Source organism: Motacilla alba, chromosome 9, assembly GCF_015832195.1.
Source record: "Motacilla alba alba isolate MOTALB_02 chromosome 9, Motacilla_alba_V1.0_pri, whole genome shotgun sequence".
NCBI classification, from domain to species: domain Eukaryota; kingdom Metazoa; phylum Chordata; class Aves; order Passeriformes; family Motacillidae; genus Motacilla; species Motacilla alba.
Window position 1 is genome coordinate 21,989,476 of NC_052024.1, and position 17,285 is coordinate 22,006,760.

General features: G+C 43.8%; 1 protein-coding gene across 5 annotated transcripts in view; it reads right to left on the reverse strand.

The window, feature by feature from the left end:
- Nucleotides 1–17,285, reverse strand: part of LOC119704495 (multiple epidermal growth factor-like domains protein 6) — a 191,808-nt gene that overhangs the window by 15,199 nt on the left and 159,324 nt on the right. For all 5 annotated transcript variants that reach the window (XR_005257979.1, XM_038145846.1, XM_038145847.1 and 2 more), the window contains 7 exons: nt 15,189–15,317; nt 9,896–10,024; nt 8,176–8,304; nt 7,553–7,678; nt 5,656–5,784; nt 4,223–4,351; nt 2,592–2,723 (listed from right to left, as the gene is read on the reverse strand). Coding sequence is in view for 4 of the 5 variants with exons in the window: in XM_038145846.1 (XP_038001774.1) it covers nt 2,592–2,723; nt 4,223–4,351; nt 5,656–5,784; nt 7,553–7,678; nt 8,176–8,304; nt 9,896–10,024; nt 15,189–15,317 (903 nt within the window). In the remaining variant the exon portion in view is untranslated. The remainder of the gene's footprint in view (nt 1–2,591; nt 2,724–4,222; nt 4,352–5,655; nt 5,785–7,552; nt 7,679–8,175; nt 8,305–9,895; nt 10,025–15,188; nt 15,318–17,285) is intronic.

Here is a 17,285-nt window from a genome sequence, read left to right on the forward strand (position 1 = left end):
AGAGTGGCAGCCAGATTTCCACCTCATTTCCTGATTTTCCTTCTGCTTTGAGTGGGTTTGTCATGACCAAGAGCCCCTAAATCTTTCCATAGCAATTGCACACACTGAGGCTTTTCTGACCAACGCTATTAAATCACATTGTCAAATAATCCCTTCTGACACATCCTGTCACCTTCAGCTTGAGGGTAAAGCTGGTGAGATCTTTCTGGCTCTGGGTGCTCCCAGCTCAATGTCACAGAAACATACCATGCCTTTTTTTGTGCTTTTTTTTAAAAAAGTAATTTCACCACTACTTACTGCTTTTTACTCCTTTTTACAAGTAGATCTGCCCATCCACCAAGTTATGGACAAGTGATGGGAACCTTATTGCTGGTTTGTCTGCTTCCTCTGCACCGTGCCAAGAGACTTTTTCAGCTCCTCACTCCAAAATTTGTGAACATGAAAGCCCCATTGCTCTTGGCTCCTGGAAATTTGACTTCCCAGCCAACTACACCTTTTATAGATACTTTCTTGAACCTTTTTTCATAAATACAGCAACAGTTGCCAGAAACTGTTTCCAGCAGCATCCAACCACATGTTGACTGGACCAGAGCCCGTTTGGGAGCGGCTCCCTGCACTGGTTTAATATTCCATCGAGAGCTTCTTCACCCTGGAGCAGCCCCAGCTTTCCCTGCAGGGAGGACAGCAGGAACTTGGAGTATTCCCACCAAAGTCACGCAAGCCATCCTTGGTTTTCAGTCAGTCTCTTCAGAATCAGGCCCACAATCTCTCCCTCCACTGACCTGAACTTAACCCACAATTAACTGTTTTCCTTCTTATTTTTGTGTCTGTCTACAAGTGGCACAGGGGACAACAGCAGCAACACCAACATAGATGAGTATTTTTCTATGAACTTTCATCATTTCATTATTTCTCCAATAAATATCTAACAAATGCATGTTTAAGAGCTTGCTGTACATTTTTGGAACCTCAGAGTACAAAACAACATGCAATCTCAAATCTCACACGCTTTAGGTTTAATCCCAGCTACACAGAAATCCGTGGCAAACATCCCTCCTGAATGCAGCAAAACACATTTTATTTTGCAATGAGTCTTTTTATATCTTTACTATCACAACTTCACTGTAATTGTTTAAGCATGAAATTTTAAAATTCTGAAATAAAACCTGGAGTATCTAAGTAAGTTTGGGGACGTTTACTGTAATGAGAGATTTAGTGCTACACGCACAGGTAATGACTGCTGAGAAATTGCTACATAAAGGCTGACCATGATTAAGTATTTTAAAATGATCCTGTTAAATAGTTGATCTCCACTACTGCTTTACTGCAACATTTATTATAAACTAATGTATAATGGATCCAGATGGCTCCAGCCCCAGTGTTGAAGGCCAGGTTTCGATCTCACTTACAGCAAAAACTGATGCACAGAGGAGGACAGAATCAATCCTTTGTATTTTATTTATAATTTATATTTTAAAGAATAACTTGTGATGATGTGATGGCAATACAAAGGCTCATCTCTAAAGCAAGTCTTTCTCCTCTTTCTGCTCAAGGAATAAAAGAGTGGTTTAACCCTTACTAGAGCTGGTTTTTATATCCAAACTGTCACTCCAAAAGACAATTAAGCCAAACAGAGCTGCGCTGGATTCCCAAGAAAGGGAAATCAGCACTCACCAAAGAGAGAAAAACTGAGCAAGAAAGACAACAGCTTTTTTTTTCTTTTTCCCTTTTTTTCCTCCTCTAAATGAGACTATTACAGGCCGTGGAGTAGAACCAAAATTAAAGTTGTAAATAAAAAGGTAATTAACTGTCTCCTTTATTGGCTGCTTTGGTATATGTTTCTTATCAGTTGCCACATTCCACCAAAAACAACTTTACAGATGTCCTAAAATACCGGCATGAGCCATGTGGATCTGGGAATATTTTTTTTATGATGGAGCATTGGGCCAGTTGGCATTTTGTCCTCTACACTAGTCACCATTTTTCAATCCAGAGTAACAGTTGGTTTAATTTGATTGTTCCTCAGAAGGCTCTGTAACCGAAAGGACTTTATGAATCACTTGGATTTATTGCCAATTTCAGCTTGTTGTTTTCTCATAACCATTTGTCCTTACTTGAGCATGCAGAGATTTCGGGAAGTATTTTGGACTTAGCATTTGGAAATGAGAGAGCTGCACAAAATCCAGGTATAGCTGAGAGATGCAATGCAGAGAATGATCTTTACATTCTTTAGCGTGGCATGAGATTGGGAAGAACTTAGCTGGTAAATCTGGTGGGTTTAAAAATTAATTTGAAGGATTGAATTAATTACATTTTTGAACTAACATAATTAATTTATTTTTCTAGAACTTTTAATTAAAAAAAAAACTCCTTGCAATAATACAACTGCATTTCTTTAGAGTAAATTAACCCACCCTATGCTTACTTCCTATACTATAATTTATTTGTAATACTGTAACTTTTGTACTATAATTAGCCTCTACTTCTCTCGGTCACCACTGTACTGACACAGATGAACCCAAAGCTCCAGCAGATGCTCCTGCAAGACCCAGTTCTCTGTCAGAAAGGCAGAAACCCCCAAAAATACTCACGGAGGTGGCACTGGGCCCCATGGTAGCCCGGGCTGCAGGAGCAGTGGCCAGTGACAGGGTGACATTCCTGATTCTCAGCAGAGCACTGGCACACCCCGTGACAGTCCTGCCCGTACGTGCCCGCTGGACAAGCTTTGGGAAGAAGAAATGCAAACCAATAAATTAAATTTGTCTTGGTAAATACAGAGCGCAAACAAAGAGCAGGCTGAAATTTATTAAATAAAATCCCTGCCTATGGAATGACGCTCTCCTCCGGGACTTGGGATTTATTACATTTACTTGGGGGTTACTTGAATGCTTGATTTTGTTTTGTTCAGTCAATTTGTGCACAACTGTCAAGGGCCAGATACAATTTTCTTGTCACTAGAAAAAAAATCATAGGGAAATGTCAGGTGAAATTGACTAAAATAACAGTATAATTCCGAAGGGACCAGGCGTGTGGATAAAGACATTCTACCTTTTGCAGAGAGTTTAAACTTGCAAAGCTGCTGAAACATCAACATCAACAGGTTTCATTCTGCCTGCTGACAGCCACATTGCCTACAGGTTTTGGACTTTCCACATTTAATTCTTACTTCTCATTTCCATTAAGCTGCCCTGGTTGTGGGTCAGCATTTAGATTCCTCTGGTGGAGGATAATGGACACCGATGTCAGTCCTTTCAATTCTTATTTATTGCTGGCTCTTCTTTGGCTAAAACAGGGCTCAGGGAAACTTTTGTAGGGAGGAACAAAATCAGAGCGTTGCAGCTGGGGTCAAAGCAGGAGTCTGATTCCAAATACAGCTCTGAGGGACCAAACTCCATGCTAAGAAAGCAAAAAATGTCCTTTCCATGAGCTCTGAGAGCAGGAATAGATAGCCTAGCACAGGGACAAGGCCAACAGAAGCTGAGCTGCTGCTTTACTGGCTGTGGGCAGGGCAGGGCTCCACTGGCACATCCTCAGCCTATTTGGGGCCAGTTCAGCCCCTGGCTGCTCCCTGCCAGCCCCACAGATGCAAACACAGAGAGGACAAACCCTGTGGCATTCACATTCTAAATAAAATCCCTTTGCTCAGGATTTTTCTCCTGGGAAGCTGAGAAGCCTCAGAGAAAAGGAAAACAATTCTTATCTCATTTGCTTCTCCTGTGTTTTGCTCCTTTGGAATGTGTTTGGAGATTGTTTACCCACAGGTGATTGTTTCACTGGACTCCAGTGTGAGTTGTTTTGACTCATTGGCCAACTGGGGCCAAGATCTGTCGAGACTCTGGAAAGAGCCACGAGTTTTTCATTATTATCCTTTTGGCATTCAGTAAGTATCTTTTCTGTATTCTTTAGTATAGTATAGTATTCTTTAATATAATATAATATTATAAAGCAATAAATTAGCCTTCTGAGAACATGGAGTCAAATGCATCGTTCCTGCCTTCATCAGGGCATTCGTTGCAAATACAATACAAACCCCAGCAGCCCAAACAGGGCTCAGAGCTGGCCAAACCACCTAGGCAAGGGACAAGCACCCTTGACCATCTTCCCTCCCATCAGGTTGCTGTCTCCTCCCTCTTCAGGCACCGCATCACCACGTCCTGATTCAGCAAACCAATTTACGAAGGAACTGACAAGGGAAGCATTTTTGCTGTGGTGAGGAACTCACTCTTGTGGCAGCCGTGGCCGGTGAATCCCGGGGGACATCCGCAGGCGCCCGTCAGGTGGTGGCAGGGCCTCCCCGCGGGGCAGCGGCACCGCCGCGCGCACCCCGCGCCGTAGCGGCCCGGCAGGCAGGCTGCGGGGGACACCAACCCCGTCAGGGCCAGCAGGGGGGACAAAGACACCTGCTGGAACCCTGATCACTGAGAATCTGACACTTTCTGTGCTGGCAGGCACTGACTGCCAAGAGAATGCTGTGTTTGACCCGAAGGCTTCCAAAATTGAATGACAGAACCGGGATTATGACTGAGTAATTTCAATAGAAGTGTGTTGTATCACGAGGTGAAAAACATAAAGTTTTAAGATATAAAGTTTTAGAATACAGTAATATATAGTATCGAATATATTTAGAATATAGTTTATATACAATATATATTTTTATATACATATCTATATATAAAATCTATATATTTAGAATATAGTTGTGGTATTTACGTTCTCTGAACATGATCTTTTTGCTCAGGGTTTTTCTCTTGGGAAGCTGAAAGGCAGAGAGAAGCCTCAGAGAAAAGGAAAACAATCCTTATCACATTTGCTTCTCCTGTGTTTTGCTCATGTGGAATGTGTTTGGAGACTGTTTTACCCAAGGTGATTGCTTGATTGGACTCCAATATGAGTTGTTTTAACTCATTGGCCAATTAGGGCCAAGCTGTGTGGGGACTCTGGAAAGAGTCACGAGTTTTCATTATTATTATCTTTTTAGCATTCAGTAAGTACCTTTTCTGTATTCTTTGGTATAGTATAGTATAATATTCTTTAATACAATACAGTATAATAAAGTAATAAATTAGCCTTCTAATAAGATAGAGTCAGATACATCATTCTCTCCCCTTGTCAGTGGACCTAAATTTTCAATATATAGTAATATATATAAAGCAAGACAGAGGTTTTAGGGCAGAAGCTAGTCCTTCTTCTTCACCTCCTTCTTCATGGGTTTGGGTGGTATTATGTAATTAGAAAAAAAAATGTACATTACAAACCACAAGAAGTTAGTTATTAAGTTAAAAATAAAAATAATTTAAGTATAATTTCTTAATTAGACAGTTTATCCTTAAAAAAACTTACTAAAAAATACAAGCCCATTTTAAACTTATTAAAATAAAATACTATAAAACTCACGGCTTGTAAAACTATAATATAAATAAAAACCCAACAAACACCTAAATCCAAATCCAAACAAGAAATACCATCTCACACATTTAATCCCACCCACCCTTAACAAAAAAAACCCACAAGAACTCCACAGCCACCCCCTCCATGCACCCATCCCTGCGAGCACCTCCGGCCCAACCCCGCGGAACGAGGGTGTGAAAATACCCAGCCACGGCTGAGAGGTCTGGGGGGACGTGCACCCCAAACCCAGCTGCTCCCCTCACTCACGTTTGTCACAGTGCCTCCCTCGCCACCCCCTCTGGCAGTGACACGCTCCTGTCTGGGGGTGGCAGGACCAGCTGTGGGCGCAGTCACACCGCTCCTCGCAGCGCTCGCCGAAAAATCCCGGGGGGCAGCCTGGGGGTGAGCAGAGAGAGCAACCTTCTACCTGCTGCGGCAACGTATCTGCAAGGTTCAGGCCACACTGTGCAGCAGCCAGGCTGCTTCTAGTTATTCTTATCAGCACCCTCAGGAATTCGTCAAGGTTACCTGCGGTATTCACATTTTCTGGAAAAATCCCTTCGCCCAGGATTTTTCCCCTGGGAAGCTGAGAAGCCTCAGAGAAAAAGGCAAACAACAATTTTCTGATTCGCTTCTCCTGTGTTTTGCTCCTTTGGAATGTGTTTGGAGATTGTTTAGTGATTGTTTTATTTTCTGTTTCTACCGCAGGTTGTTTTCACTCTTTGGCCAATCAGTGCCAGGCTGTGTCAAGACTCTGGAGAGAGTCACGAGTTTTCATTATTATCTTGTTAGCCTTCTGTAAGTATCCTTTCTGTGTTCTTTAGTATAGTTTAGTATAGCATTCTTTAATATAACAGAGCATCATAAAATAATAAATTAGCATTCTGAGAACATGGGGTCAGATTTATCACTCCTCCCTTCGCTGGGGCACCCCGCAAATACAATAGTTACCAAGACATAAACTGTGCTAAATTAAGAAAGAAGAGGCTGAGAAACAGAATACCAAGACTGCAAGAACTAGATAACAGAGGGCTGTGAACCACCTGGACTGTATATACATGCAGAACACACGGACAAGATAGAAGCACCAATCAAAAAGTGTGTAATTAGCACGTGCAGTAGTTTGTAGAATATATAGATAGAGTATAATCTAAAGAATAAATGGCTTCTGCTTAATCATACTGGTTAGTTGTAAAGGAGTCCTGCTTCTCACAACCTGCTGCCTGGGGAGCAGCCTCCACTGGCCACCAGCTAGGATCCTCCCTGCCTGAGCTCAGGAGGATATTTAGCAGACAGCGTGGCCAGAAAATATCACTGAAGATATTAAAAATATTAGAAGCATTTAATGCTGGCTGCTAGTGAGTGTGCACAGGAAAGTTTACAAAGACTGAGTCACAGCCTGGAGTGTAAATCCAGGAGAGGGAGATGGATCCCTGGAGAGGGTGATGCTGTTTGCTTTGACACAACTATGCACACAGGGACAGCTGTTTGAGCAGTGGGAACTGTGCCCATGAACTGCTTCCACCTCCCAGGACCCTGCAAAGTGACCACAGAGAAAGGGAGGTGGGCACTGAGAAGGCTTTACAGGTCGTTCTGGTGGATGAGGCTTTGCGAGTCCTCAGCACCTCAGGAGACCCCAGAAAGCTGCTTGTGGCTTGCTAAAAGCACAGCACCTCTGTGGCTGAGCTGAAAGCATGTTTTAAGTCACCTGTGTATGAGATTTAATCCCTACTTCAGGGATTCAGATGGCTCTAAGCGTGCCAAACAGCTGTGTCAAATCCGGGTCGTGTGCCAGATCAGAACTGTCTGAACCATCACAGTCCAGTTTGCTGAGCTTCCACCAATGACCCACAGAGACTCAGCAGCAGGTGGCTGATCTGGCAAATTCTCCTTAAAACTCCCTCCCTTTCATGTGTTCTTCCTTGTGTATGTGAGACAGAGAAATATCTTCATTTTCTTAGCAGGCAGGGAACAGGGGTAGGAGATAAAATTATTCGGACAAGAGCATGGCTGGGCAGAGACCTGCCTGTGGGTCTGAGATGGGGTGAGAGTGCATAAATCCTAACTGGCCCGCAGAATACTGGAAATTTAAGATAAAAACTAGAAAACTGGCAGAAATGGCTGACGGTTCAAATGAAGGATTTGCAGAAGGAGCTGCCCTTACCAACATCACAGCGGTCCCCGGTCCAGCCAGCGTGGCAGAGGCACTTCCCTGAGGGCTGGTCACACACGCCGTGGTGGCAGCTGCAGTTCTGCTCACAGCCCTCTCCAAACTGCTCGTCCCCACACTCTGAAATTGGATGGGGAGGCTGATGGGGGGGTCAGGCTGGAGCAACCCCAGCAGGAACTCCCTCATGCTTCTGCAATATGATGAGCCACCTAAACTGGGCTTAAAAACCTTCAGTGAAGGAAATTTTGAAGCCTCCTTTAGAAAAAAATCTCTCAAAATTCACCCTTTCCCTCTTTGAGCATTTCTTTCTTTGTGTTTAAAAGGAGCTCACTAGCTATCCTCCCTGTTCCCAAGGGACAAAGAACAGCTTATTCCTCTCCTCTGCCCAGCAAGTTTCCAGCATCATGGAAATGTTCAAGTACCAATATCTTATCTCCCCTTGGCCTTCTCATTTTTGACTAAACAACCCCATTTTTTATTTTTTAACTTCTTCCCACCTGGTGCTTTCCATCCTTTTTCCTCTCGGTTGTCTCAAACCTGACCCCAGCACAACTGAACTTCCTTCCAGAGTGACTGGACCGAGGTACTGGAGGGGTGGTGGGGGTGGTGGGACTCACCCAGCTCACAGGCTGTCCCCGTCCAGCCCTGGGGACACTGGCACTCGCCGCTCACAGGGTCACAGGTGGCCTGGCCGTGGCAGAGGCAGCGCTGCAGGCAGTTTGCTCCGTACCACCCTGGGGGACAGGCTGCGAAGGGAGGCAGGGAAAACCTTCCATGAGGAGGTGCAGGAGGACACAGGTTCAACACCTTACAGCCCTTCTGGAAGATGCTGTGGGAGGTACAACCAAGCAGAAATGGGGATGCAACCAGTAAGGAATTACTGTGACCATTGTAAAGCTGGTCTTGGAACAAAGTAGGTGATAAAGAGAATTAGTGACTCACCAAATAACCTTGAGACTTTCTGTTTGTACCTACAAAACCCATTATTTTGTTCCTTCCAGCTTTCTCAACACTGGGGAGTGCAGTTCTTGATTTCCCTGTTCTCAGAATTTCTTTGTACAGTCCTCTTAAAATCACAGCTCCTTCTCTAACTGATCCTGCTGCTCACAGCTGGCTGATGAAATTTCACCATTTTCCTAATTTTAATTAGGGAAGTCTATTAATTCCTACCACAACCAGCTTCTATGAATAGAGCCTAACTTTTTGGCAAAAAACCACACACCTCTGCCATGTGCCAGAGTGACACCTTTTTAAGATGGAAACAAGGGCAAGCTGTCACTTGGAAAAGCACAGGCACCAGAGGGTGGCTCCCCAAGCCTCACATAGTTATCCTACCTCCTCACTTCAAAGAGAAAAGAAATCCCCAAACATGTATTTAAATAGAAAAGGTGTGTTTGAAACAGCTTTTGTAACTTTCATTTTGGATTTGTATTTGTGGCCTTCGGACAAAACAAAAATTTAGGTACATATCATCAAGAACAGTTTGGTGTCTTCCCAATTTTTAAATCCTTCATGGAAAGGCCTCTTCATATCAAGTTTTAAAAGGGGAATGTGCTAAATTTAAATATCACTCTACCCATTCCAGCTTTCACCCCCTTTCCCTAGCAATCCTCTTGGGATGCTGAAGGGCAGAGTCTGAGTGGAGGGGCTGATTCCAAATCCCTGCTTACCCAGGAGCACCCATAGCAGCATTCCCAGCTCCACGGTACTGCTGCCACCCCAGAGACCTCGTGGGGAAGGCACAGAGCAAGGAGCTTCTGCAATGGGGATGGGCAGGCTTTTCCTACTGCCTGGGATGCATGGAATAGGGTGTGCAGTGCTAGCCACAGTGCAGCCTTTCTTTGCCAGCCTCTTCTTACGGCTCTGTGGAGCTGGACTTGTGCTTAAGCCTCATGTATGGGTCTGATTGCCAAGGCTGGAAGGCTCAATACCTTTCACATGTTCTGGATTTAGGCTCTGTCTGGAACAGCACAAGGTAATGCCGAGGATCAGTCTGGTGCATGGGACAGTAAAGCAGCCCACAGAAAAGAAACAGAGCTTCATTTCAGCATCATAATTGGGAGTTTTATGGACTTTTTTGCCCTTCATCAGCCTTCAAAATCAGCTCTCTTTCCAGTTTATGGCTGTTTCAACCCTCTGCCCTGTGCACTCTGGGATCCTACAACACAGTGCCACGGATTAATTTAATGGACCAATTCACGTCACTGCAGATCCAAACCCAACAGCAACACAGGGCAACGAGCTGAGAGCTAAAATACCAGTGAGCTTTCCCCAAACACAGGTTTTATTTTTCCCCCCTAAAATCCACAGGGCAGGGGTTTGAATTTCCAACTGTACCTTCTTGGCAGGTGGCTCCTTTCCAGCCCGGGCTACAGAGGCACATCCCGGTTACGTGGTGACAGAGAGCTCCGTTGTGACAGTGACAACTGCTCCTGCAGCCCGGCCCATAGCTGTTCTCCGGGCAGGCTGCAATGACAGAATTCCATAAAACCCCATCAGGAAGTGTCCAAGGAAGCACAGAGCACAACGCAGTGCCAGGGAAATCAGGTTGGAGCTGTGCTCCAGTGACACTTTTCACTTCATAAAGGTGCCTAAGTCCATATAAAATCATGGAATATTGAGGTTGGAAAGAATCTTCAAGATCATCAGTCCAACCTCTGGCCAAATATCATCATGATCCTTAAACCAAATCACAAAGTGCTGGGTCTACTTGCTTTTTGAACACTTCAAGAAATGGTGACTTTACCATGCCTGGAAATATATATTTATATATAAAACCCCATATATTAACCATGTCTGACTCTAGAAACAGTAATAGCATCATTTAGGTTTGAAAAGACCTTTAAGATCATCAAGTTCAACTGTTAACTCAGCACTGCAAAGTCCACAATAGCAGCCAACACATAAACTGCAAAAGGCATTTAAAATATTCTGCAAATTAAGATACATAAACCAAAACTGCTCTGCAACACTCTGCAGCTTAGAGATAATGTGTCTTATGAAGGCCTAACCCAATAATGTGGGTTAAAAATATGTATCACAGCCCATTCTGAAGAGGTTTCTATCGAGGGGCTGGATCACTGGGGGTGATGGATCAGCTGTCATCCCCTGCTCTGCAGAATGTCTTTGTGCTGAACTAATGGTCCAGCAGAACTGCCAGCCTGACAGAGCCGGTATTTATTTGCATCCTGGTAAGAGAACTGACAACTTCATTGTTTTCAGTGTTCATTTTTCACAGCTGGGTGCCTCTGCTCACCCAGACTCTCATTCTTTGGTCAGAGAGGGGTGATATTTTCAATGAGTTTGGTTAAGCAGCTGGCTCCCAGGTGAAAACTTAACGCAGTCATCTGGTAAGCAAACGCTCCGCTTTCAGTGCTGCTGCCTGTGAAAAATGGCAGTGACAAAATTCCTGCAGTCTCCATTGCACTGTAGATTTGGATAGCTTTGGATGGTGGAGAACAGACAGTTCTGCTACCCTGTTTTCTTCAGATATCACCCAAAATAATACAAAGGGGTTGATGGAACTGGATCGCCACCTTGCATGGTTTTTGTTCTGCATTGCAGAGGCTCCTGTCAGAGCCTCTCATCCCTGCAGCACCTCTGGCATGCATTGGAGTGGCAAAAAGAAGCCTGGATCCCTGATCCAGGAGAGTGTCCTGCGCTTGCTGAATGTGACATCTTCCAGGTTTCTCAGCTAAACAGTAAATTTTCACCCAAACTTCTATGCCTTTCAGTGTGTCAGTGACCATGATGCAGTGCTGTGGGAGAGCAAGTCCCTGGGGACAGAAGGGAGGTGTGAAACCACCTTGATCTTGGAGGTCAACTTGGCTGACAGTCTCCGACCCATTGTCAGCCCTTTTCTCCCCATCTGAGAAAGGCTTCCAGCTTCCCAGCCTGGTTCTCAGACACCATTTCTCCCTGGACTTCTTTTCTACACTGCTCGTTCTTGTCATCTCTTGGACCCCATCCATGTTGAAACCACAAGAAAGAGCAGGAGCTCAATCCCATCACAGCTAAAAGTTTGTTCTGCAAATGAAGCTTGGTTGCCAAGTGAAAAGTTCAGCACATCTACAGAGCTCTGGCTCAGGTTTTGGGAGCAGAACTAAATATTTCCACAATACAGACCAGAACTATAGCACAACCAAGCCAAAGGAAAAACCAGCTCATCACCAGATCCCCTGACTGGTTACCAGTGGTTTGTGGGAGGTTTTTGGAGTATGTGTGCAAAGCTCTTGTTACACTTACCAAAAAGACAATAGGGTGTTTCTGTGAAAATTCTGGTAAGAACACAGAAATTTGTGGAGAAGAAAATTTTAACTATTCTACTGGGTAGACACAAATGTTGTTTTGCTTCCTGGTTGTACAATTCTGATTTTCAAAGTACTTTTCTGAAGATTTAGGGAAAAAGTGATATACTGAAGCTATTTCATGGAGTTCCACAACTCAATGTACAAATATCCCTGGGCCTTTTCTTTCTTCACAATGAGAGAAAAGAGATAACTTAATCCAAAGGTTAAATTAATAGATTTCCTCCTGGTTCAAAATTTTCCTCTTAGTGTCTTTCCTCTGCAAGAGGAGGATTTATTTGTTTGCAGTCTTTAAAATCCCTTTTTGCATGCAGAATAAGTAACACATGAAACTGCAGACTTTTCTTCCAGACTAGAAGTCCACAGCCATCAAAACTGCCCAGGAGAAAAGGAAAATGATGGGCTCTAATGTTCTATAGGGTGTCCAGTAGCTTTGATTTCAAGTGACTTTAATGGATTATTCTCCACAAAATGAAGCTTTAGCTTTAAAAGAACAAGGAATCTGAAAATTCAAGTGCTCACACACCATGAAATGTCAAACCCCCGTTATCAGTGCCTCTGGCTGAGCAAATTTTTCTGTAGTTATTTATTTTCCAAACCAGTGTGGTCTCTTTTCACCACAAGAAGCCACTTCAGTCAAGATTCTGCTGAGCTCTAACAGCTCCAGAAAGAGGCATGTTTAGTACTGACAGAATTAAGGCTAAATTCAGATGTTGAGTTGTGTACATCTGCTACAGACCAGATGCAGCATGACATTTTTGGAGGGTTTGGTTGGCTTTTTTCAAGTTTGCAAACTTTGGATGAATTTGCAGTGAATCAGAATGGTTTGTGTTGGAAGGGGCCCTAAAAATCATCAATTTCCAACCCCCCTGTCATGAACAGGGATGCCCTGTCATGATCAGGTTGCTCTTTCCATCCAACCTGGCCTTGAACGCTTCCAGGGATGGGGTATTCAGAAAGGAAGGTTACATCTCTACCAAAAAGAAATGCCAAATGTCAGGTCCTCACTTCTGTATCACTGAGGTATCACAGCACTCAGTGAAACAGTTCATTAAAACAACACAACAACAACAACAAAAAACAAAAAAACCAAAACAAACAAAAAACCAAACCAAACAAAACAAAACAAAAAAAGAAACAAACAAACAAAAAAAGACAGAGAGAATAGGCAACATACTTTTCATAAGCCTCTTTCTTGGAAACCTAAAATACCTCAGGTGGACACTCAAAAAAATCCCCAAATAAAATCTCTGAGCACAAACTGAAGCTGAGGCAGAGCTTGCTTGGCAGATTTCAGCCCAGATTAACATAATTCATTTTCAAACACCTGAAACCCAGGGTCTGGTAATGGAAAGCATTAGGCAGCTTCAACAAAAGGCATCACTGTCCATACTGCCTGTAATTAGATAGCAGAGTATAAAACTCACTGCATGGCTGGCTTAGGATCAATTCAAATCCCATGATGCCAAAATTATTCCTCAATATCCTCCAGCACATTGCCTGCAATCTGATTACTTCCACACGAGTGCTGTCCTTCCAGCTGCTGGAGCTGGTGGGTCCCAGGAACAGGCAAGGTGAATATTAAACACCCTGGCAGGATGGGGAGTGCTGAGCTCCCTCCCACCCTGAGCTGCCTTGCTCTGAGCAGCTCTGGAGCAGTGTGGACGAGGCCCAGGTGTAAAATCAAAATGAAGATCCCTCACTTAGCCAAGAGGGAAGGAGGGGACACTCTGCACTGTTAGCTGACCTCTCTCTCTCACTCATGGAGGCCTCGGGGGCTTTGGCACCTTCACCAGCAGGAGGAATAAATCAACCCAGCACAAATCTCTAATGGCTCTGGCACGAGACAATAAATAGGGTTTCTTCCCTAATGTGAGCAGAGCAGGGCACCAGAGGCCGTGGAGAAGGAAATGCATCTCTTAATTGAATTTAATTAAATATACAGCAAAGCTTCCCATCCCTAATGCTAAGGACTGGGGAAGGGGCAAGGTGACACATTGCCAATGCTGTGGACAGGAAAAATGGGCTGTGACCAAGGACCAAATATTGCACCTGTTCAGCAGGACCTCTTTGACCTGTGGGATGGGAAAATCACTCTGGGCTGCTTCTCTTCTGTGCTCACTCCACTAATCTACACTCAAGGGCTGTGCTACCACCAGCATCTTCAGGTGGTGGGAGGTGGAGAGCCAAGTGTTCCTCTGGGAGGGCATGAGGAGGCAAAAAACTGCACTGGTGGGAGGTAAGGAAAAGTGTCTAAAATGGGGAAGATTCAGCAGAAGTGACCCACCTGTAAACAAAAGAGCAGGGGGTTTGCAGGAGAAGCCTTCTCAGAAGATGGGCTGTGTTGAGTGGTGGGGGAAAATATTATGAAGAGCAAGCACTGCCCTCAAACAGGGCTGATGATAAAATAGTGTATGGCTGAAGAGCAGCATTGCCTCAATACAATATTGCTCTCTATTTTCTAAATTAAATCACATTTCTATTGCAGAAAGCCATGACCTATGGATTAAAGAAGTGTTCCCTCACAGAGCTGGCTCGCTGTGGAGCTGCCCTGGAGCCCAGCTCTACACCCCAGTCCTGCAGACAGCGCTCATATTTTCAAAAGGAAGCTTAGACCATGACATCATCCTAAAGGAAAACAAGGAAGCTGAGAAGCTAAACCCTGAAAATCTTAAAAAAAGCCCAATTATTTGCTAAACTTTGCAAATAGGCTCAGTGATCTCCATAGGTAATGCCATGCAGCTAAAGAAAATGACCTAATTTCCCATGAAATGCAATGAAAAATTTCTCAGAATAGCCAATTTGATATATGTATACATACAAGAACTTTGTTAGCTTAAAAATTGTGGGATAATTCCCATTTGTGAACATCTGGAAGCTGAAATTTCTTTTAAAACAAATAACTTCCCTAGTAATTAATAAAGAACCTATTTTGTCACACTCAAACCACAAAACAGTCCCAGGTCTGATTTTTCCACTTTGCACATTTGTAATCTGACACTTCATAATTGATAATTAGATGAGATACACCAGAAACAGATACACAACATTTCATCTCCTAATGTCACACAAAAATAAAAAGCAGGGAGCTGTCATATGGCAGGAGACAGCTCTGCTATTTAAAACCTGATGCTTATCATGTTTGATGAGTTAAAAAATAAACCAAAACGTTAAAAAGAGCTGGTGATTTTACACAACCACCAAAAAATTGTTCCTTTTTTTGGCATATTTGGGAAGGAAGGTGATTTATCTGAAGGGTGCCCTGGCAGGGCAGTATCCCATTGCCAGAGGAGGTTTGGGGTGTGGGAGCAGGGTGTACGTACGCTGCTCGCAGCTCTCCCCCAGCCAGCCTGGCAGGCAGTGGCACGAGCCCAGCACTTGGTCACAGCCAGCAGCATTCTTGCACTTGCACACCTGGTGGCAGTCAATCCCAAAGAATCCGTCTGGACAAGCTGGAAATGGAAAAAATTCTTTTTTTAGCACAGCTCCTGCTTCTTTTTTTCTGCACAAACTCCATCTCGTCTTTTCATGGATGCTTAAGAACTGAAGTTGCATCAAGGGTTAAGCCAGCCCAGTTCTGCATCTTGGAAAAATGTGACCCTTTTACACAAGCAACAGATTCCTGCACAGGAAAAAAAAACAGGGCTGAGAATATTGAAAAGACATAAAACAAGTGAGAGAACGGAGCTGGGTTCACACAAGCAGTTCCTTGTGCCTCTGCAATGGACAGAGGAAATAATTCAACACAATACCAGGCTCCAGGGCCATCCCTGTTGACCTCTCTCCCTCTGGAAATGCAAAACTTCTGCTCCCATTTACTGTCCCGACACTTTTCTAAAGATTCTTTAACAGTGAACCTGAGCCACAGAGGTGCAGTTCAGTGGTGGAGTGAAAAACTGGCAAAGTGAACGAGCAGAGAAAACCAAGACAAATTAATCATAGCAAAACAACCCCAGGGAGCTGAAGGAGCTCTGCACCTACATCTGGAACTGAACCTGGACTAAGGAAGAGCAGTCCCATGGATTCAATTTTTATCTGTGCCAGTGCTGACAGCAGTGAAAAATAAGGATCAGTGCTTATCATACCCCAAATGGGCCACATCATACCCCACATGCTGCATTACAATAACACTAAAGCTGCTATGCAGATTTTAAAAATATATCCTCCATGTAGCCTTAATTTAACCTCTGTGTGTGTGTTTAGATTATGTAAGTGCACATATTATGTCACACAGTACAGTATCTTGTGTTACACTAAGTAATAACAGATCTACAGATAAATAACTGTACATCATCCTTTCCACAGAATCCCTGAATCAGCCTCAGGAGGGATGGTGCTCAGAAAATAAGCAGTAAATTCAGTAAAATAAGCAGTAGTTCAGTAAAACTTATCTCTTTGTCCTCCTTGTTCAATATAAACTCTTATTTAAAATCCAATCCTCACACTTCTACCATGAAATCAGAATGACTGGATTCCCAAGAGAATCTTACAGTGATTACCACCATCTACACTGACCAACAACTCTCCACACTAATTCACATTCTGCTCTCTACCAGGTCAGAGTAACACTGGTGTCATCCAAGAATGGTTTAGGTTGAAAGGGACCTTAAAGATCACCTGCCATCAACGTCCCTGCCATGGGCAGGGACACCTTCCACTGCTGCTCCAGGCCCCATCCAACCTGGCCTTGCACATTCCCGGCGAGTTCACCGTGTACATCTTCCACTGTTGGAATCTTCTGTCCCTTTTTTTGCCACTCACGTATGGAAGCTGGCTGGTGGCACTGCTAGCAGCATCCACCAAAAATTATTCAATTTCTTTTGGTAATGCGAGACCTTGTGAAGAAACAGACATTATTTCATCAGCGTTCTGCTTGTATCACTTGCTGCTTTCAAGAAAATTCAAAGGAGGCCTTTCCTAGATTGCTGTCACAGACTGAAATAATTTCTTTGTAGATTATTTTGTTTTCAGCCTTATTTGCAATCGTTACCTACTCTGCAAGTGAAACAGTTTTGCTGCTTTTGAAACTCCTTTGAAAGAGTCACAAGATTCACAAGGTTCATTTTCACAAAGCACTGAGCAGGGCTGAAAGATGGAGCAGGCATGTAGCACCTTCAGAAACATCTAATTTTCTTTCAGAGAGTGTCTTGATAGCTTTATTCTTCCCCATCATTATTACATGTGACCACAGCACAACTGCAGAGGCAGCAGCACCACTGAGTGGTACCAGACGAAGAGCAGCTGATCAAAGGTGACTCAGGGCAGAGCAGAACTGAGATGCTGATGGACAGACAAAAGTACTTTGATGGGTGTGAGGTCTTTTGTCAGCATCCCGTGGCTCAGAGCACAGAAGTTCAGTCAGCTCCTGAATAATTCACAGCAAGGTCTCATGAAACAGCAGCCCTGGAGCAAAAGTGTCT